The sequence below is a fragment of the Melanostigma gelatinosum genome, assembly GCF_949748355.1.
Source record: "Melanostigma gelatinosum genome assembly, chromosome: 2".
Lineage (NCBI taxonomy): Eukaryota > Metazoa > Chordata > Actinopteri > Perciformes > Zoarcidae > Melanostigma > Melanostigma gelatinosum.
The window spans coordinates 22,883,749-22,905,408 of NC_136635.1; the positions used below are offsets into that span (position 1 = coordinate 22,883,749).

The 21,660-nt window shown below is 45.3% G+C and overlaps 1 protein-coding gene across 1 annotated transcript in view; it reads right to left on the reverse strand.

Moving 5' to 3' along the window:
• Positions 1-1,831: 1,831 nt before the first annotated feature.
• Positions 1,832-21,660, reverse strand: part of LOC306786746 (transcription initiation factor TFIID subunit 4) — a gene marked incomplete at its 5' end in the record, with an annotated part of 76,388 nt that continues 56,559 nt past the window's right edge. Inside the window, one exon of the mRNA XM_079281592.1 lies at positions 1,832-2,750. Within this exon, the coding sequence (XP_079137718.1) occupies positions 2,577-2,750 (174 nt within the window). The 3' untranslated portion in view covers positions 1,832-2,576. The remainder of the gene's footprint in view (positions 2,751-21,660) is intronic.

The window sequence follows — 21,660 nt, forward strand, 5'->3', positions numbered from 1 at the left end:
CTCTATCAGGCAACAGCTCGCTCTTGCTTTTGCTATTACTATTTTTTTACGAAGTGGCAAGGTCGTCCACAGGGCTGACTCCGGATCGGCGGTCCACGGCTCCGGAGGGACTGAGGAACAGGCAGAGGTCTTGAAAAAAAAACAATACGCTCCCAAACTCCAATATTTTGCACCGAGTTAAACAGTTTGGTCTTTTCAAAAATGCTTCTACTTAATTAGCAGCAGAAACCTAGAGGGACTTTTCATAGTTGAGCAGCAGCGCTTGACTCAGTTTGTACTTAGCATGTGCGATGTTAGAAATGGAAATGAAGCTGAATTAGTGGTTGACTTTAGTAAAATGTTCCTGCAAAAAAAAAAAAAAAAACACAGCATCTTATTTTTCCTTCTAAAGAGTAAGGAATGAAGGGAGGGAAACATATTGCCGGGTTATTGAGTCATTTTAGAGTGAAATTTACATATCTTTTAATTCCTGTTAAGACTCCAGTCGTACAGGAATATTCATGTGCGTATGCTGTTGGAGTAAAACAAAGGAACAAATGGACAAAGTCAGCATCTGCTCAGTTTAGTAAACAGCGTATTTATTCCTTCACAAAATAGGTACAAATACATAAGTATTGTTTTTTTTCACACAAACAGAAAATTTTCAAGATATATACAAGAGTTTACCAAAAATAACGTGGTTCTAATAAACACATAGTTCTGTAAACAATATTTACAAATCACCCTTACATTGAAATGCCATTTCCCCCATCTGTTTACATCAGTAATATTGTCCTAATATTTTGGCTAAAAAGCTATAGTAGTAGAAATGTCCTCCTCTGAAACCATAAAAATCACTGATAAAATCATTTGAAATCACTGCAGTAGATATTGTTGTGCTTGTTTTTAAAACATGGTGTTTGGAGATAAAATTTCTGAAAATGTGTAAAGCGTAAAAGCCAATCCCAAAATAAAACGAAATAAAATGTATTCATTGTTAAAAATAACTGTCATTTGACAGGAAGTAGGCAATTTCGTTTACGACTTAAAAGACTCATTTCTCTGCTATTATACAGTGACAGCTTTCAGTCGTCAGGTAAAATAGATGTAAAAAAAAGTGCTGTCAAAATGTACAATGCACAACAGTTGTTCCAAATGTCACCAATATTTAAATACATTTCAATATGACAAGAAAAGCTGCATAGAGGGCAAGATATTTAGTTAAATAGAAAAAAAGACATAAACAAAATACATGAAGGACAGTCGTACACAATACAATTAGGATTTGTAGAAAAAAAAGAATCTAAATAACAAGGCGACATGTAAAGAGCAGGCGTTTTTGTCCCATACTTCTCTTCAATACAAATACAAAGACAGAAACAAGATGGGAAAATGAAGTAGAAGTACATTTTAGGTTGAAATCAACTGCTTCCTTCTACAGTTAAACTTGACGTTACAGCTGCGATATTCAATTTGGGATGACAATACAAACAGGTAAGTGCTTTTTTTTATCATTCAGTCATTACCTAAGTAGGTTAGGGGGCTAACGGGGGCTCCGGGGCCCAACAGCTCAACTGAAAAGAGCTGAAACATTTCCTTTTAAAACGTCATTAATGTGCAGATTGGACAGCGAGAGTGAAAAGGTGAAGGAATGTTTGGATCCGAGGTTTCACTCTCCCCACTCACCGCCCCGCCCACAATATATCAACCGAAACCGACCACGGAGGTTTTTGAAGAGGTGAGCGTGATGGCACGCGACGTACAAACATCTAGTCATAAAAACAATGTTCACAGTATGCGTGGGTAAAAAAGAAAGAAATAAATACTGACAAGGGTGACCAATCAGAAACTGGCTTCAGTTGTTTTTGTTTGGTGGCCTTTGCAGAAAGGTCACGGGGATTGACGGGTGAATAGAATAAACCGTCTGATTCGGACTCATTCGAATCACGCCGTTTTACAAAACACTGCAATGACGCGTGGGTTATTCCTTTTCCTACAAAGCGATAAAAATATACATGCTGTCAAATAATTCCATAAGAACTATTTACACGTACAGTGGGGGATGTTAATCGTGATGCTGTTATTTGGAATCCTAATGTTTCAAAACGATGTCCTCGGTGCAGAAATCGCTCGTTTACTGAGTTCAGCTAAACTACATTCATTGAACTGGTTCAACAAATAGCTCGCGGAGAGCACACATCGCAGGCTGCGTACACAGTTCTCTCACGTTGAGGTTTGTTCATTGAAGCTATACTGCAAACGACGTCAAATAAATAGATGCCCGACACACGTGGAACGAGCTGTGGGTCACTAAAACCACTTTGTTCCTTCAACACAAAGAATTCCGATGTGGCCTTTAAACTCAACGATCTGCCTACACACCGTGAACCTAAGACGGAGAAGACACGGAACAACGGTTTTATTTTTGTACGCTTTTTTTTGTTGTCTCTCTTTCTCTCTCTCTCAATCTCTTCTTCGTAAAAGTTACATCAAATGTCACTACAGTACATATGGAGACACAGAACTGAAACATTAGACCTGATCTGAAGGCACGTGGCTGGGAAGGAGGAGGAGGAGGAGGCTGAGCGGAGTGGAGGCTACTTGAGCAGGGCGCGGTAGAGGAGGAGGGAGTGGGCGGTCTCTCTCTCCTGCTCCATGTAGAAAATGATGTCCCTGAGGTTGACGCGGGTGATGCGCTGGCGCGAGTACTGCCGCGATGAGGTGGACGGGCTGGAGGAGCTGGCCGGGGAGCCCGCCGAGCTGCCTGAAACCTGGAGAGAGGGGAGGGGTCAAAACGGTGAGAAGGGGGGGGTACTTCACCCTGGTTCCTTAACATCTCAGTCAAGTTGATAGTTTTCAATGAGTAATATGGCCTTTAAATATAGCATGACAACCTATATTCAGTTTCCAACAGCACACCCAGGTAGCCATCGTGAACGGTGATGTTGTCAATGGCTGAGCTCACCAACAGAAAAGGCACCGCTTCTAAAAAGTGAAACCGCACCAACAAAAAGTGCGAGGGAAAAGACTTAAAACTGGGCGACAACACATGTGAAGTTTAGAGCAGTGGAAATTCCTCCATTTTCAAAAAATTGCATCATGGTTTTTTATCAACAAATATTACAAGAGTTGACAACATTTCTAGCCATGCATGGGGCAAAGCAACAATTAGCCGTGCCAGTGGCTGAACAACATCGGATGGATCGCCGTGAAATCTTGTAGAAACGTTCGTGTTCCCCAGAGGATAAATCGGAAGTTAAAAAATACCTGCAAAACTGTGTGCTAATTATCATGTTAGCATGCTAACAAGCAAAACTAAGGTGGTGAGCAAGGAAATTATACAAAACATTGCACCTGCTTAGCATTAGTATGTTAGCACCGTCACCTTGAGCATGTTAGCATGCTGATGTTAGAATGTAGCCCAAGTGTACCGACTTCATTGAGGAAGTCCCTTTATGTATCAGGTTTGGGTTTCATGAACTTTACTTTCTCCTTCACAGATGTGTGTTTGTCTCTTTCAGGCAATTAGTCCTCACTGTGCCTTGAGTGAACGTAAAAAGTCTTTGAGGTGCAGTCGAGGGGATAGTTTTGCTGGTTAAACATAGTAACTGTTCAGAAAATAAGCAACGCTATGTTTCCCATTTCTCATAAGTGAAGTAATCGCTGAATGGCTAACACATTGACGGTATCAATGGTAAGGAATGCAAAGTATATACCTCCAATTACGAAAAGTAATCCCTCTTGCAGAGACTGAATGAGATCAAACAGATACTCTAACGACGTCCAGATCTTTAGCTTCACGTTGGAATTCTTTTTTTTGGTCAACTAGCTGAACACGAGGCAGAGAAAAACATTGGCAACGCGCTCAGGGAAACGTACATTTTTACAAAAGCGTGTCCTTTGGCTCTTTACATCGCCCTGGATATGAACACATTCCCCCTTCTAAAGGAGCAACGCTGCTGACACGGAGCCCTCGTTGTTTGTATTTGAGCCAGGAAAAATGAGAACGACCCTGTATACAGAGGGCCGATACAAATCAAGGGCTGCATTTACATTTGGAAATGAGAAACACTGATACACGAATCCAGCAAGTGCCCACTCGAGCCCAGGCAGAGAGAAATAAGACAGACGTTTCAGTCGGGAACACCCTCTCACAATTACCTTGATTGCAGCAGTCTGTAAACACACGGCACAGACAGGCCTTAATTGCAAACATATGATGGGCATGGGTTTACAAGAACCAAGCCAAAGTCCCTCCAGCACCGCCCTCCCCCCATGGGCTTGTCTTTGTGTGCACTTGTATGACAGTGTTTGGTTTGGTTTCCCTCAGTACATTCTCTGACCCCTGGAGGCTGGATGATGAGTGACGGTTGCCAGGCCGCCCAACTTACCTCAACCACATCAGGGCCCAGTCTGGCCATCAGAGCGCTCGGCCCGGCCAGTTGGCGAACTGACGCCCCCTGTTTTTGCCTCTCACACGTAGCTGCTGCTTGTGTTAGCATTAGCGAGACTCTGTAGCAACTGCGACACATGGGCCAACCGATAGATGTGCTGTATTCAGAGTTCGAAAAGGTATTTAGGGCTTACGAATGGTAATATTAACAGCGATGAGCAGCTTTGGCCATGTAGTGACACAAACGCCAGAGAGGCTCTCGTAGTAGAGTCGCTAGACGAGCTACAACACAGGTACCCAGACAGTGACTCCACCTAAGGGCCATGAATAGTCAAAGGTCCATCAGACTCCCTGTCTTTCTAGTGGGGACACGGGGAGTCTGAGGCATTATCTTACGGTAGCTTTTGGTGAAATTAAGAGACATCTACAGACGCAAATCGACGAAGTAGTACAATAAACATCTGAATGTGTATTTAGGATGTTTTTTCCCACGAGTCAGGAAGCAAAATAGTCCAAAAATAGTCCTCAAAATTGCCCAGTACATGAAAAATAAAAGGTTTTTGCCTGTTGCGTCTCACCTTAACTGATGATATTTCTGCATTTTGCTGAAGTAAAACTTACATTGCAGGACTGACTGGAGTATTTCTAGATTTTGCTATTGCTACTTTTGCTAATGTGAAGAATATATACAAGTATGCCTATAAGTTGTGAGCGGTACAACCCATAATGAAAACACAATTGATTTTCCTATATACTGTAGTTAATAAACTATAGCCTTAGTCATTCTATGCAGGGAAGCAGGGAAATGTATACGCATGGAAATAAAAACAAGACAATAAAGAAATTTCGTCCTTTGTGTCTGGTGGAAGTACCTCCAGTTACTCAGACCAACCAGTCCAGCCAGAGCTCTGGGGATATGTCAAATATATGTATGTTTATGAATACATATTCATCATGGAAATGCAACTGAAATGCAAAGCCGTTTTTGTGTGTAGTATGAAACTAAAAGATATGTTACTAGCAGAATCCGGAAACATATTTCAACAAAAAGGGTTACAGAATATGTTGGGAATGTGTGGAGATCGTCATGTTGGGAATGTGTGGAGATCGTCATGTTGGGAATGTGTGGAGATCGTCATGTTGGGAATGTGTGGAGATCGTCATGTTGGGAATGTGTGGAGATCGTCATGGGCTGATGTCAGATTCCAGGCATGAATTATCCTCCCAGTCTGACACTGGTCTCTGGTCAGTAATGCTGACCAGTAATGCTGAGATGCTGGGAGGGCCGCGGGTTGAAGCAACGCCAGCTCCCCCTCCCCCACCACCACCACCAGACCCTCACTTAGGGGAGCGACCCCAGCCTAATCAGGCCAATCATGGCCGACCACATGTGAAAGATGGGCCTGCCTGCTGCCATGCCAATTACTGCCACTCACCCGGCGACGGGGCCACAGATTTCACCAATCAAAGCCATCCATCCACCTGGACGGATGGGCAGCAGTAGCCACGGGCGGTCGGTGCTGGGGTGGTGCTGCAGACTCGGTGGTTTATGGTGGGTGGGTGGGGGGTGGTGTAGACAGTGAGCATAGCCAGATATCGCCGTTTCAGGTAGTGTGCCACGGCTCCCAGAATGCCTCATTCCCTTCACGGACAGCGTCAGCCCTCAGTGATCCCGATACAGGCGGAAAGGTCAGCGCTCCTCCAGGAATTGCCTCTCCTCTCCGTCTTTATATGCCCTCCACATGCCAGCAACCCCAACACAGATATGTTGTTGTATCATATCTATGGAGACCGATGCCTCTCGCCAGCACACGCAGGAGATCATGTTGAGGAAGAGGAGGAGGAGGAGGAGCGGGGATGGGAGGGGTGAAACATCGACGCTGAACAAAGCAGATGGCTGAGTGTCAGTTAAAAGGGAAAAGGGAGACATCAACAACCGTGCTTTCCCCGTCGCCAGCAATTACACAGCAATTGTGTCTGAAATCCGATGAGAAACAAAATGGCAGGCTTTGTAAGGTCACAGTGGATGAAGAGGGTTTTTCCCTCTTCATCCACTGGGAAGAGGAGAGAAACAGCAGCAGAGCAGAGCAGAGGGCGAGAGAGAGAGCGAGAGAGAGAGAGAGAGAGAGAGAGAGAGAGAGAGAGAGAGAGAGAGAGAGAAAAACTGAAAGAATCTGCTTGGCCAAGAAAGATCCATGAGGCAAAAAACAGCATCTGTCATTTTATCTGTGATGGGCGCTTGGAGGCATTATGTCATATGACATATCCATCGTACAGAACGCGCAGGGATACTTCGATACATCTCTTCAGACATTTGACTTGTTTGGAGCAGGGGACAGAGAGAAAAACAGAGCGAGAGAGCAGTGGATAGAACCCGAGGAGAGGAGAGGAAGAGGAAGAGGAGAGGAGTAATAAGGCCTCTTTACGGGCTCTGGTCTTCAGCCACATTCTGTTGACATACATGACAACATGCCAATGGGCCAGACACATTACTTTACACTATTTACCACACATACATACACACACATACAATCTACTGGAATTTCAACAATTACGATGAATAATGATGATTTATAGATGCTCCAACCATGTGTTAAGAGGACTGGAGTCATAATATAAGCAGCTTCGATCATTATGATGGTAGTTATTAAAATAGTTAGATGTAAATGTTACCACTGCTTGCATTTAAATTTGCTTGAATTTCTACAGTGATTAATAGGCTACTCGGTGACATTGGGTTTGGGGGCCCCTCCCACCCAAAACAATATGTGAAGGTTTTTTTAATTCAAATTATGCAACTTCCTATTATTTTGGACCATCATTATTACTTTAGATAATACAGAAAATATTAAATATTCACAAACAAAAAATGGTCATGACGAACAATTATTGCACAAAAAAAAGTGAGTTCCGGCCCAGGTTCTCCACGTTTACGTAAAACGCACAAGTATATCGTTATTCTGTATTATCCTTATTGTCTAAAATCCCATGAAAAGTCCAAAACTACAATGCCTACATGTTCCTCCTGAAGATAATACTCTACACACATACTCGACCATTGTCAATGTGCTAAAATTCTATACGTCTGTGACACTCAGAGCTGCAGAGAAAATCTGATTCTCTTCATAGAAGGACAAAATCAGTGGGTCACACTTTGGTGTTCTCGGCCCGCCGATGACCAGCAACTCTCACCTTGAGCTTAAGAGGACCAGAATTAATTCCCGTTTTGCTAAATCTACTTTTGATTAATAATGTATGTTTTCGCCGTCTCTCTCTCTCTCGCTCTCTCTCTCTCTCTCTCTCTCTCTCTCTCTGTGCTTTTGACTCCGTCTCCAATTGTGCAGCGGCAGCAGCGATGCTTGTAGGTGTCTTGAGGAATTTACATTCGGTCCTTTTATTGTTGGGGGCGGTGGTGGGGTTCTTGCTAATCCGTGGCTTTGAACCCTGAGTGGCACCTGTGCCTTCATGCCGGAGCCAATATTGGATTTGGCCCGGGTCACACCTCAGGGCGGTGGGTTAATGGCCCACTTGCCAGGCTCACGGAGCTGCTCGGCCCCGCACAGGCCAACCTGCTGTCTCAGCAATCCGCCACCTCACAGCAGAGGTTGCAGATGGCGGCACGGTAAGAGGAAATACACATACACACACACGTACTGTATGTACCGGTACGTGACGACACCCCGGCTAACACACGCCGCTAACTAAAACTGGAGGGGAAACATTGCTCAGCATTCATGTTGGGGGATAAAGACTAGCCCCGTGTTGGTTGAGAAACAGATAAGCTGTTCATGATGCAACATTACTCTTTTGTTGTTCTTACTTTGATGCCGAAAAATCCGTTTAAACTCTGAAGTCTACGCTCCAGGCAAGGAGGCCATATATAGCACAACAGAGACAGACTGTTGACAAGCTAAACAAAGAAGTGAAGCAAAAGTTGAACCAGGTGGTGTTTTTTTTATTTCACAAGTTAAAGCCGGGGTGGAAATTAGCAGCAGCCACAAGTCAAACACTGATGATTTTTTTTGTGTGATGCTGGCCACCGTGGCAGGTAGCCAGCCATGATTTGGCGGTCCAGTTTTTGTTTGCTCAGTGCAATTTACCCTTTGCTAAGCCCCGCCCCCCACTGCTACCATGGAGCCCACACTGTCACTAACTGCACTCACTGAAGACATATCTGATTTCAGAGAATCAGAAATAAGGGTCTATAACATGAGTTAAAATAATATATCCAGAATATTCAACTGATTCAGCAGCAAAAACAGGTTAAAAAGAAAGATAAGCTCAAGCTACGTGATCACAGCGTAAAAGTGAACCACCACATCACCTGGAGATCGAGGCAGAACACAATGAAATTAAGGAACACAGTTCCTGTAAAGCCGGGTGGGTCTTTAGTCATTGTTACAATCAATACAAGGCAACAGCAGCATGTTTATACATTCAGTACACCTTCAGTAGCTAGCGTAGCATAGACGTGCTCGTTAATGATGTGCTAACGTGCTCTGCTAATGTTAGCTCCGCATGTTTTTACGTAGAAACGTAACATTTTAGAAACATAGATGTCCTTCCAACCTCTCCAGGTCGGGGTGTAAATAACCATTTAACCATTAACCGACAATAAGTGATTAATGCTATCAGTTAAATGGCATTTTAAAAATAGAAAAAGCAAAAGAAACCTCGGAGAATTGGCTATTCACATGAAGGAAAAAATTGCGCCGGAGTTGTTGCTAACTTTAGGGCTAACACCCCCCCCCCCCCCCTTCACTTTAATCAGCAGGTGGCAAGCAAGACTCGGGAACTTGTGTCTTGAGGAGTTGTGGCATTTACTCAATGACAAATAAACTCTACACACACTGTACTAAGTTCACCACTATAACCTCACTGCTGACTTCATACTCATCATCACTCTCTCTCTTCCTCCACTAGACCCTCGCTAATGTTACACCGGGATTGCAATACACTGCTGGAGACCCTGACAGAGCATGCCAGCTAAATAAATTGATGCTGTGGAGACTTACGGGAAAGAGTTAACAGACGTCGGCTGATTCATTCTGGCTGCTAACTCTCTCGGACGAGTGAACTGGGGACTGAGTCGCCCGTTTTGCACTGCAGCTGGTGATAAATGACCGATTTGACCCTTTTTATGCATCGACCGGGACTAGCTCGAAATCCACAAAAAACAGCCTGAAAAGGAAAATCTGAAACAACCGCATGAGAGCCGTTGGAGCGGAGCCGGATACGTGCTGATTCTCGATGGAGCTGGTTGATGCTACGCTAAGATTAGCCAGTCTACTTTCGAGGGGCAGGACTCAGCGAAGGGTCAAACCACTTCATAGGCTGGTAGGGCCTTTAAAGTGGCTTGCAGGAACTCCTGAACGGACTGACGAGTTCCCGTGCCGGTTCACCGACGAACTAACAGAAGAGCTGGCTGTTTGTTTGGCTGACTGGCTGTGGGCCCGACTGACTCATTTACTGACTGAAGGACCGACTGACTGGTTGACTGACTGGTTGACTGACTCCGCGCCAGCAAGCAAAGCTTTCGCACATGTTCTTCTCCACGCCACATTTCAGCCAGAGGAACGCCGCCCCGTCACCGCGCGGTGTGTTTACAGCGCGGTGCCCAGCCGTGGGACTGCAGCCCCTGCTTCAATCTCCAACACTCGGGCCCCCCGAGAAAACTCGTTCTCCTACGGCCTGCCATTAATCGGCAACTGAGACTTTCTCTCTACGCCTCTCTTCTTTCTCGCTCCCCGTACGCCTACAGACATGCTGGATGAGGCCATTTTGAAAGAGTTAACAGATGTCGGCTGATTCGCCCCCCGGGCCTTTCTGACATCGCCCGAGTGATGTATTTGATGTGGAGTTTATTCAGCTCCAATAAACGTATAAAGAATTAGAATAATAATTCACAGATGTACATGCGCAGATTATATGCTGGAGCCTCTCTTTGAAGCAAAACGAGGCGGGTAAGATTAGCAGAACCAGGGGAGAGGATGAAAAGGGCTTTTTGGTTCAGCCCCACTGATAATCAGCGGGGTCAGGACGGACTAATGCCGCGGCTTTACGTCCGACACAGACGGCCTTTGTTCCCGTCGCAGGTTCCTTCTCTGCTCAAGCAAGAGGCTGCCATTGTCACTGTGCTTTAAAAAAACAAACAGCTGGAGCAGAGTGAATCACCATTTGCGATATCTGTTTTTTCTGGTTTCATGCGTGCTTTTGCTCATCTGTCATGTTGTGAACGACAGAGGGAAATAAAGGCAGGAACACAAAGGGATGAGAGTGAGCTCTCGCATTCTGATCACGGCAGAAAAACAAAACAAATGAGGAAATCACTTTCAAAACAAACAACTTCCATTTGCTTCACAGCTAAAGGACAACAAATCTCAAAAATGGCCAGTTGCAGAGTATCTTAATGCCCACATAAACCATAAAAACAGCTCCACAGCTCCATGGCAATGCATAGCAACCGTGCAGAATTTTCAGTCAAGGAGAAAGAAGGCAAAAAAATAAAAAAACACCTTATTACTTCTAACTCCTGCAAGCCATTTTGGTCTCCAAAGGTTTTAGAGCGCCGCAGGCCATGTGTCTGCAGTGTTTCGGGAAATGACTTGCCTTCGCACGAACACTGCTATGTTCTGCAGCACTGCTGCCCCCAGCATCCCCGCTCAATTTCTGTTTAACCCCTTCCTGCCTTCCCCTCACACTGACTCACTGCAACAGAGAGCTCACACCCAGCACAATGCTGTCACATTGTTCAGCCCGCCGCAAAAAACCGAGGAAAGAGCAGAGCAGCTTTCTTTTTTTGGGGGGGGGGGTTTCGCGAGCTAACACGTTAACGCCACGTCCAATTTTGGCTACTTAAGCACATGATCTTAACAAATGGCGCAAGGTCACACCGGGGCAGAGGGAAGATGGAAGCAAGGAGCCCCCCCCCCCCCCCTCATCCCTTCATTCCACGAGATCCGCCGCGAAGCGCGACGCCGTTTGCACACTTGAGTGTGTATCAACGGGCGGATTAAATCTGCAAACTCGTTGACACAACACATAATTAAAACATCTCGCTCGGGGTCAGGAATTTTCTAATTAGTAGTGAACTGACAAAGCTGCAATTCCATCGCCCTGAGTTTCAAAGTCCACAGGTTACTGCCGAGATGAAAGCCGACCCCGGGGCGCTGTTTCTGCAGGGGCTGCTCGCGCAGTTCCTCAGAAGACAAGTCGCAGGGTCACCGACCTAAACAGCGCAACCCGGAACCTGCCTCCCAAACAAAAGAACTGCAAACTTTTTCCTGCATGCAACCCCCCCCCCCCCCCCCCCCAACACCCCTCTCTCTCTCTTCCTCTTTCCTTTTCAACCTGAGAGAAACAAAAGATTGTGTGAAGAGAACCAGATGAAGAAACCATAACATTGTTTTTTAAAATCTGTTAAATGAAAATGCTCTGAGCCTGGGCTAGCTGAACAACGTGTCTAACACTACAAAGGCTTTCTTAGCTGGGTCTTTGTAGCCTCAGTTGGCAGCACTGGCACAGGATTGCAGGAGGGTAATAACACCGTGTTCACATATTGGTTATTACTATCTATTATATGAATAAAAGCTCTGTTGTCTGGTACAGACGGACGCTAATGTAACAATGACGACACACACATCGTTTGTGACGTGCAGATCAGCTTTATTCGTCTGCAGATCATGAGCCAATCAATCCGCCAAAACGATGCATTCAATGTCTCTTCCTCCCTGGTGTTTTTCCGTGGGGAGAGCAAAAGCAGCAGGGAGACATGGCCGACAGCGCTCCCGCTAACCTGGACAATTAACTCAGGCCAAGTATTCTTTGGCTGCACGAAGTATCAGAAGTTAGAACTTTTTTTCCCCTCACATTAAATATTCAAGTCGTTTCATTTATAAAATGAACCCAATTAGAGTTAAAATGGGAGAAGTGTAATGAGTCTCAAGTCAGAATGCTTGTCTTCAGAACTGTTTTCGCTAATGAGCCCTTGTTGGTTTTTTTTTCTTTTGCACACTTTACTTTCAGTGGTGTGGCACTGTCATTTCTGCCCGCTTTTGAATTTTGAATCCAAGTTGAATGGGAGGGTGGTGACTGAGTTAATAACCACGGCACCGGGTGTTTTTACTCTGGGAGAAGTCGCCCAAATGAGGCTCGTGGTCCGCCCCTTTTGATGTCTGTGTCGGGAAAAATGTTCCAAATAGGAACAACCAGTTAACAAAAAAAAACATCAGTTTCCGAGTGGTATCGAAACGTAAATGACCACACTGAGGTGTGTGTGTGTGTGTGTGTGTGTGTGTGTGTGTGTGTGTGTGTGTGTGGGGGGGAGGGGGGGTCCTGAAACATGGCCTAATTTAGGGAGAAGAGCAGGCTAGCAGAATAGCACGGCACTGAACACCACCGACTCAAGGAGGAGACCGGGGGGGGCGAAAGGCAGCGCCGCGTATCCCGACGCTCATGCAGACATGTGCCGAACCGTCACATATAAATCCTCACATGAGCAGTGACACATTTCACTTACAAGGAGAGGAAAGCACCACACGGTAGATTTGCAGAGGGAGGCGATAAAGTAGCACAATTGGGGGTTTTTTTCCCACCGCCCCGAATCGCTCCTTGATCTCAACATTGACATAAACGGGGGGCCGTTTTTTAACATCGTTTAGCCATCGCAGGCTCCGTTTTCCAGCGCCGCCGTCGCAGGTCCCCCGTGCACCTGACGGAGCGGAGGAAGGCGGCTGTCTGAAGAAGCAGGTCTGATTAAAATCCAGGCTCTACTGGGGAAAGAGTAGAGAGCTTCATGTTTTATATAGATGGCCCAGAAAGAACGAACCCATAACAACGAATAATGGCAGGCAGCATCACACATTTTGGACTCAGCTAAAGAGCTTCTCATTACACTTTTTCTCTGGCGTTTCTTTCTGGAGGCCTCGTTCCTCCCATCAGGCTCCTCTTCCACAGGCCCAGAAGGCTTCCTTCCTACCTGCACAGCATTTTGGCAACCTGCTTTATTATACCACATACAACAGCATCATTTCCCAGGCAAGTTGTGTGTGTGTGTGTGTCTGTGTGTGCATAGAAACGCTTATCAACATATTGACTTGCTTTAAATCCACACCCTTGTCTGCCATAATAATTACACATCTTGTAAAAGGAAAGCGCTCAATTCTCTTCCTGCACCTGAGGCGGGCGGCTGCAGGACTCGCCCGCCGGCGCCCGGCAAACACGCCCCCCCGGCGCCGCCTGGTATCCGAACTGCTTCGGCACACAGCCGCAGACGTCGCCTTCCGCAGTGCAGCGGCGGCTTTCTGCTGAGGCTTCGACGGAACAGAGAGCGCCCAACGGGAGAGGTGTTGCGAGGTATTGCGGGGAACAAAGCAGTTGGGATAGGACCGACAGGTAACAAAGACAGAGGGGGGAGGTTTTATAGTTGTCAACAAGTCAGACCACACACACATACAACAAAGCAGGAGTGTGTAGGTCAGCCCAGGAGGTACGTTTACATCGTGCGGCTCTCTGGACCTCGTTGCATGCGTTTATAAAAATGGCTCCAAAAAGGCCAGCCAAACCGCATCCATCGCTCAGAGCCGCCACGTGATCATGTGTAATGGGAACAATGAGGCCGTATCCAGCGACTCACAACTCTCCCAAAGTTCTATCAGTGGAGGGGCGTTCATTAGTCCCCCAAAAAATACATAATTTATGCAATCTGAAAAATACATGTGATCATGAATCAAAGTGGGAATGAGAGACACAGAAACATCGAGGTTCTCGGGCGATGCAAGTTCTTTTGTTTCGGAGGGGGGGCGCATGGGCGGCTGTCCTCGCAAAACACGGTCGACAGCAGCATCGCTGTTCTGCTGCGTGGAGACAAGAGCCCTTCTTACAATTCTGTTTCCTACTATCCATGCATTAAACTGTCACATAAATATGTTATATTGTTTAATTCCACAAAATATGTAGTGGACAGTTCAGGGAACTTGGGAGACATTACATGACTGACACCCCACCACTGGGAGCGCACACACGCACACACACACACACACACACACACACACACACACACACACACACACACACACACACACACACACACACACACACACACACACACACACACACACACACACACACACACACACACACACAAGCAGCACCGGAGCCAATAGCCTTCATCCTGTCTCCGTTCAGGACATAACGTTCACGTCGACGACAACGTCTCAATTCTGCCGAGGTTATTTGTCAAAAAACGCCCGACTTTTACAGTTAATTGGCCTCCCTAATTAGCACAGGATGTCTAATTCCCATCGCAGTCAGTGTGCTAAATGGTGAAAGCTTTAGCAGGCGGATGCCGTTCCCTCTTTTTTTTTCGGTTCGGAGCTCGGAAAGAGTCCCCCCCCCCCCCCGTGCGCGCGAGGCGAGCTACATTGTACATTACACACCCAATGATCGATTCTAAATCTTAATTAGGGGGTTGACAAACAAGCAAGGGGACTTAATGAACTGTGCGCCTTGTCAAACAGCTGGCTGATTGTATTTATTGAGATATATGTTCAATTTAATGATTCGGGCAATTAACCGCGGAACCCCGTTTGTATTCTCTGAGGGACACAAAGGGGGCCGTGGGAGGCGAGCACCGGGGCCACAGACCTAATGGAAAGCAGCTGACGGATATTTGTCGGGCCTTGTGCTCGGGAATAAAGATGTCACATGAATGTCGCTCCCCTGTGTGCTTCAATCCCAGTCGTTTACAGCAGCTCCTGGTTTACACCGCTCTGGTGCTTTCAGGCTCCCTCTGCTTTGCCGGGACCTCATCCCATTTAATGATCCGAGATGGCTCGAAAAAACCCACAGAAAAAAAACACAATACAGAAACATAACAGAAGACATCTAAAAGTGGGCACAGCCTTTATTATCCGCTGTTTTTTTTGTTTTTTTCACGCCCATCCATTTCTAACTTTATTTTTTTCCTTTTCTAAATTGGTCAAATGGAAAAGCAGCGAAAAGCGAGAAGAGAAAAAAAATTAAGCCGAGCTGAAAAGTGCGACTTGGATTTAATATTTTATAATTGCCAAGGGACATTCTAAGATCAATGAATTTTTGCCCGGGACGCACATCAGAAAGAGATGTACTTCAGTCTTTTTAGGGAACATTGGTCTATTTAATTCCAGTGTCTGATGCGTGTGAAATATGCCTTCCATGGCCTCCTTCTTCTTCCCCCGGCACTGCTGCGGGCAGACATTACCAGTTTTAATGGGCCGCCATGAGAAGAGGCAAGCCAGCCAATAACCCATCCTCACTAATGGATCGCCTTGTTTGTTCTCCTTCACCATTTTCCGAAGCAAATTTTAGATGCTTGTTTTTTTCCTTTCTCCGTTACGAGAGAAAATAGAGGACACTGTATCGCAACGATATTTTAGCACGAAACAATCACAAGAATTCATTTACATGTGGAGTTGAGTAGCTGGTGTTTGTTCCAGGACGTGAGGGGTCTTTCGAGTGTAACTGGGAGCCAGAACAGGGCCTCTCCCAGTGGGAGCCTAAGGGAAAAAGGAGCTTCTGGGTGTTGGAGAGAAAAGCTTAGAGTGGAACAAAGGGGGCAGTTAACAGCGGCTGTTTTTAGGGGTTGGAATGATCAACTCACTGAACAATATATTCACTTGTTTTCCCTCAAAGGTCCAAAACGTCCTCGTGACTTATCAAATCAAATATTCATTTGAAATCAAAATTATCGCCAAACAACAAGGTTGCCATCTGTTGCGAGTGTTTCAACGATATCTGATGATGATATCTAACAAAAAGATACTCCTCGTTTCTCGTGGCAATTTCCACCCGTTACATGCATATGGACCTTTTTCAAAGAAACTTCTGTCTTCACAGACCTCTCAGTTAGGTTTAGGCCACAAAACCACTTGGTTAAGTTGAGGAAAAGCTCATCGCTTGAATTAAAATAACTGCGAAAGTGCCGTTACAGAAGTACGCAAGTTACGTGACGAAAACAATCATCAGTGATTTCTTAAAATCACTAAAAGATGGCTGTTTGTTGGATGAGACCAAACCTGGGTGGTTAAATACTTTTGATAAACATCAATCATGTATTTTTCCATCATACATGATCATTGAAATATTCGCTACATTTGTTGGATGGGTGACCTTTGCACTGCAGACTTTTTTTGGGGGTAAAACAATTTCACTTTGCATCACTTAAACACACCATGTTCAACCTTCCACCATTGTTACATTGAAATATCAAGGTTTCACTACCAATGACATTCCTGCATACATTATTCAAGACATCAAGGTTATTCGTGAAGAGAATCAGCTGCTGAACAAACTGTGAGTAAAACTGCTAGAGAGCTATGATGCAGTAAACATAACGATGGAGAGCCTTGGGTCATGGGTTTGCAGTCGAAAGCTGCTGCTTACAGGATGCATAATGAAAAGTCCTGAATCAGATTTTGGAAACTCAAACCACCCTCAATGTTGGCATTTCTGCCGTCTAGTTGTAGTATTCTGCCTACTCCGTACATATAACCACCTCCCCTCCGCCCTCCTTGGCATTCTTCTGCCCCCCCCACCCACTGCCAGCACCTAATGAAAGATCCTTTCCAGCTCTTTTTCCTTTCTTTCCCCAGGCTCAAACCTTGACAGCTGACAATGGAGCTGACATGAAACTTATAGTCAAGGGGAAAACAAACTTAAACACACAGCGACAAGAAGCCGCGCTGCTCTCTGGTAATGCCACGGTGGCGTTCTGCACGCAGCAATCAGGGTTAAATCTAACGGCGTCACAGGAGGTCCTATAAAAAATATATATTCTAAATAAGTGAAAGAACGACAGTAAGTCACACAAAGACGGGGTTTTTAAGTGAGCCATAACAGAAAGAACTCTCCGGGCTCTCTCTGGGCTTCCGCCACGCAACTTTCAGAGGCTACGTGTTGACAACTTCATTAGCAGCGCCCGCGCTCAGCAACTCTCAAGTCGTTCAACGGCATCGTCACGTGTTTAGGACGCCGATGGTTGGAGGCCCAGAGTTCCCATCTCCTCCAGGGTGGAGGGAAGCTCAAGCGGGCGGGCGAAGCAGCGACTTTTTTTTTTTTTTGCAGATCCCTGTGAGCGGCGAAGGCGTAGGACGAGGAGAGTGGGTTTGCGCGGCATAGCGCAGCGTGGGGGCCCGAGATGTTGGGCCGTCCCCCATGTCCCCGGCCAGCAGGCTAGCTAGAGAGCCAGCCATTATCGGCTCGCCTCCATAGCAGCGAGGCGGAGCGGAGGGGGGAGGCAGCGAACTTCATTCTTCAGAAATTTAATTATATCAAGATTAACAAGGGAGGTAATTAATTTCTTTAAGATGGGTATCTCTTAAGTGCCTGGGGCTCAACTTTGTTGTCAAAACTGTATATTTAACCATTATTTCAGGGCAAGGTTTTCCAGGCAGAAACGAGGGGGATACTACTACTTTGAATATGGATATGTAATATGGATATATAGAAGGCTCTTATCTAAATACGGAGATTACAGTGTTCACACCAATGTGTGCATTCACGTGCATATATACATATGAGGTCCATTTTGGAATTTTATTATTTTAGTTGAGATTTTTTTCGCTTAGACTGAGCACAGTCTGAAGTATCACAGATGCGAAGCAATCTATGCGATAGGTGAATTCTCTATTTTCTTCTATGATCTGTTGGTACGTGTGGGAGTCCTCTCTCTGTCGCTGAGAATGTTTAATTACTGTCTTATTTCTTTAAGTGTGACTAACTAGAAAATCTAACCTAAATGAGTGGTGGAACATGGACAGCTCATGTGTGTGTGTGTGTGTGTGTGACTGATCTTTGAGGCTCTTTAAGCCTCTTTCCATGAATGAATACATTAAAGGCCCGTGATGCTGAGTCAAGTTGACAGTCACCGTATATTCCACACCGAACAGACAATCGTGGCTGCCGTGTCATCTCCTCCGCTCTCCCATTCTGTACGTATTTGGGTTCATGTGCAGAGAGCCAGACACCAATATGTCAGAGAGTAAATTATTCGTTCTTTTTTTTTACGCCTCGCATCTACTTTTACATGGAACATCCTGAGGAACATCAGTTCACACATACACACATAAACTGGCTGGTTAACAGAACATTGGCAGTGGAACAAACAGGAGATTCTTTTAAATACAAACATGCTGAATTATATCCCATGGAGATTTTAATATAAAAGGTAAACAATGTGGAAGTATGGTGTTGCGTGTAAATAAAACATCTAAACAAAAAAGCTGACCATTGTCTTTATTAGAAAAACATGTTTGTTTTTTTGCCGTGCTAGCAGCGTGGCTCCATGGATGGCAATGTCTGTTGCTCTGTCTTCCACTTTGGTCCACACTGAAATATCTCAAAAACAACTACTACTGGACGAATCAATCAGTGTGCTCCAGGTGGCAACCCCTGGGTAGTGCCTTGAACTTGCATTCTTTCTAATGGCCACCAGGGGGCGACTCCTCTGGTTTTATAGAAGTCTATGAGAAAATGACTCTACTTCACTACTAATTGATGTATTCCCTCAGTAAACATTGTAAATATGAGGTTACGGTCTCAATCTCTAGTTTCAAGTCTTCTTCAACGCAACATGATGTTCATTTAATAAATTATGGTCCCATTCAGAGTCAGCAGGGTATGGTTTAGGGCGGGGCTACCTTGCGTTTAACAGGTCGCTGCCACAGCGTTGGGCGTCTGGGAGTTGTGTTTTCGTCTTAGAACTTGAACCTTTTCAAAAACACGTGTTTTCAGTGCGTGAAAGCTAATTGTAACATTTTGGTCTAAAAATGTCTTGGTCAGCATACGGTTGTACTTGGTTCCACCCTCTTGTGTTACTTCTGGTTGCAAAAAAAACAAGATGGCCGAAATGGCAAACTTGATCCATCAAAACAGCAGTCCACAAACCAATACGTGACTTCGGGCATTTTCCTCGTATAACATTTTCATCAGTTTCAACTTTACTTTGTGTCTAAATTACCAAATGGTAACATGCTAAATTTAGATAGTGAACATTAAACCTGCTGAACATTGTCAGGATAGTCAGTGTGAGCATGTTAGCATTCTGACATTAGCATTTAACTCAAAGCACTGTTGTGGCAAGCAGTACAGCCTTACAGAGCTGCTAGTGTGGCTGTAGTGTTGTTTACACTAGAAACTATACTATTCATGGAGACAGCTGTTAGGAAGTTGCTGTTTTTTGCAGTTTTAGATTTGATTTACTTCTTTATTGAACTGATATTTGTTATGTATCATAAATATGCGTAACAGTGTAGATTGTAGTAGCAGTAAATGAAGATAATATATAATATTAATGTATTATAATTGTAATGTTCAGTTAAAACCCTAAGTATTTCAGGTCATATGTATCTATGACATCTGTTTCATATTTTGTGCATTTCATAATAGAACTAAATGGGAATGGATACATGTATAACGACAGAGCAAATGTATTCATCTTTTCATGCTAATGCTAAAGCTTCATTTTAAATGCTTTAACCCACAGATCACAGTGCAATGACCACTGGTGGGTACCGCTATGCTCTGCACTGTGCAGGGGAAGGGAAAGTTGGCAAAGTGCACCTCGCTGAAGCTTGAAGAACGCATGGCATCCGGCCAAGGAGCCCCTGTAACCATACCGAAGACTCAACTCTGTCTCCTTTGTGTCCTCGCTGGAAACACAGAATCGCCTTGAGACGCAAAGTCAAACTAATGTTACAATCTTCTTGACATTATGAAACCAATAGCAGCCTCTCTGTGCCCTCTTTAATCATATTTGTGTGGTATGTAGAGCAGGGGAACCCACACAGGAATGCTTCTGCATCATGCTAAAGTCATCGCATTCATATTTACTTCCCACTCTGCATCACTTCAGTGATTAAGTAAGAATATGAAATCAACGGCTAATCTGGGGTTAATGTCAATGCACCCAGTGGATTTGAGAGAAGCCTCCATATTGTTCGAGCAAAAGTGGAGCTCAACGAGAAAACTAACACACAAACAAAAAGGTCAGGTTGGCTGTCTGGTCCACTGAAAATCCCCACTGTGTGTTTGATTTGAACATGGAGAGAAGCAAAAGGAAAGTAGGAAGGAGGCATGTTGTGGTAGTAAAAACAGCAGTACTGTTTACTGCACCAACAGGCAGACAAGACTTTTAAAACCAAACACTATCCCCAGCAGATCTGTGGAAAAAGATGGGGGGAAAAGATGGAAAGGAAGAAGAGTCGAGGAGGAGGAGCAAGTGGTTTTCCTCCCCGCTGTCCCTTCTGCTAGCATTGACTTGGCCAGTCTCTCTCTTAACCAAACAGCCTGGTTGGTCCTAGTCCTCTGAGTCCGCACCCCCCCCCCCCCCTCTCCCTGTCTACCCTCTACCCGCTCCGGAACCCTCACGCTCTGCGAGTTTCCTATTTGAAGACCTGGCCGTTTCACTCCCGGGCGGCATACTGGAAGGGAGGGAAGGACGTGGGAGAAAGGGAGACGAGGCGAGGCGCTAGAGAGAGAGAGAGAGAGAGAGAGAGAAAGAAGGACAGAGGGGAGGTTGGCGGGGAGAAGGCAAAGGGAGAGACACCCGAGCACTCCCGAGTTGGGATTGATTTACTTCATTAACCGAGATTACAAGTTTAACTTACAAACCAGAGGTCAAAATTTCTCATTAACAAGGGGACCGTGGAGAACCTCGGGGCCTGGAGACCACTCTTATTACTGACTACACATTTCAATCTGTCTTTGATGTTCCATGTCTGCCTTTCTACCCCCCCCCCCACCTCCCTTCTTTTCCCCCTCCTATTTTTTGGCAGCGAGGTTGATTTTAATTGTAGCTATAGAACAGAGCATAGTTTGCCTGTAAGCCAGCCTCCACATCTGTAGTGAGTGCAGCTTTAGTGATATTGGGTGCAGTCCATAGCTCGGGGCTAATTTTAATGGTCCCCCCCCCACCACCACCACCACCCTCCCTTCTTCATTGGAGACTCAGATTGTTTTCCACGTGATTCCTGTTAATTTAGCTGGAGGAAAGGGCATCAGTTTTCCTTGTGCTTTTCCCCCCTCTCTTCTCTCTCCCCATGCCTCTCACTCTATTGCCTCACTCCTTCTTTCTGATCTACAGCCTCAAAGAAAGAAGGTGAAATGAATTAAAATGGAAAAAAAGACACCGCACTCGCTATTAGAAACCGCTCGCCTACCTTTGTCCCTTGCGTTGCGCCTGCCGGTCGAGACAGATAGGAGAGGAAAGGTGGCGTGGCTGTACAAACTGGGGCGATTTCTGCAGATATTGT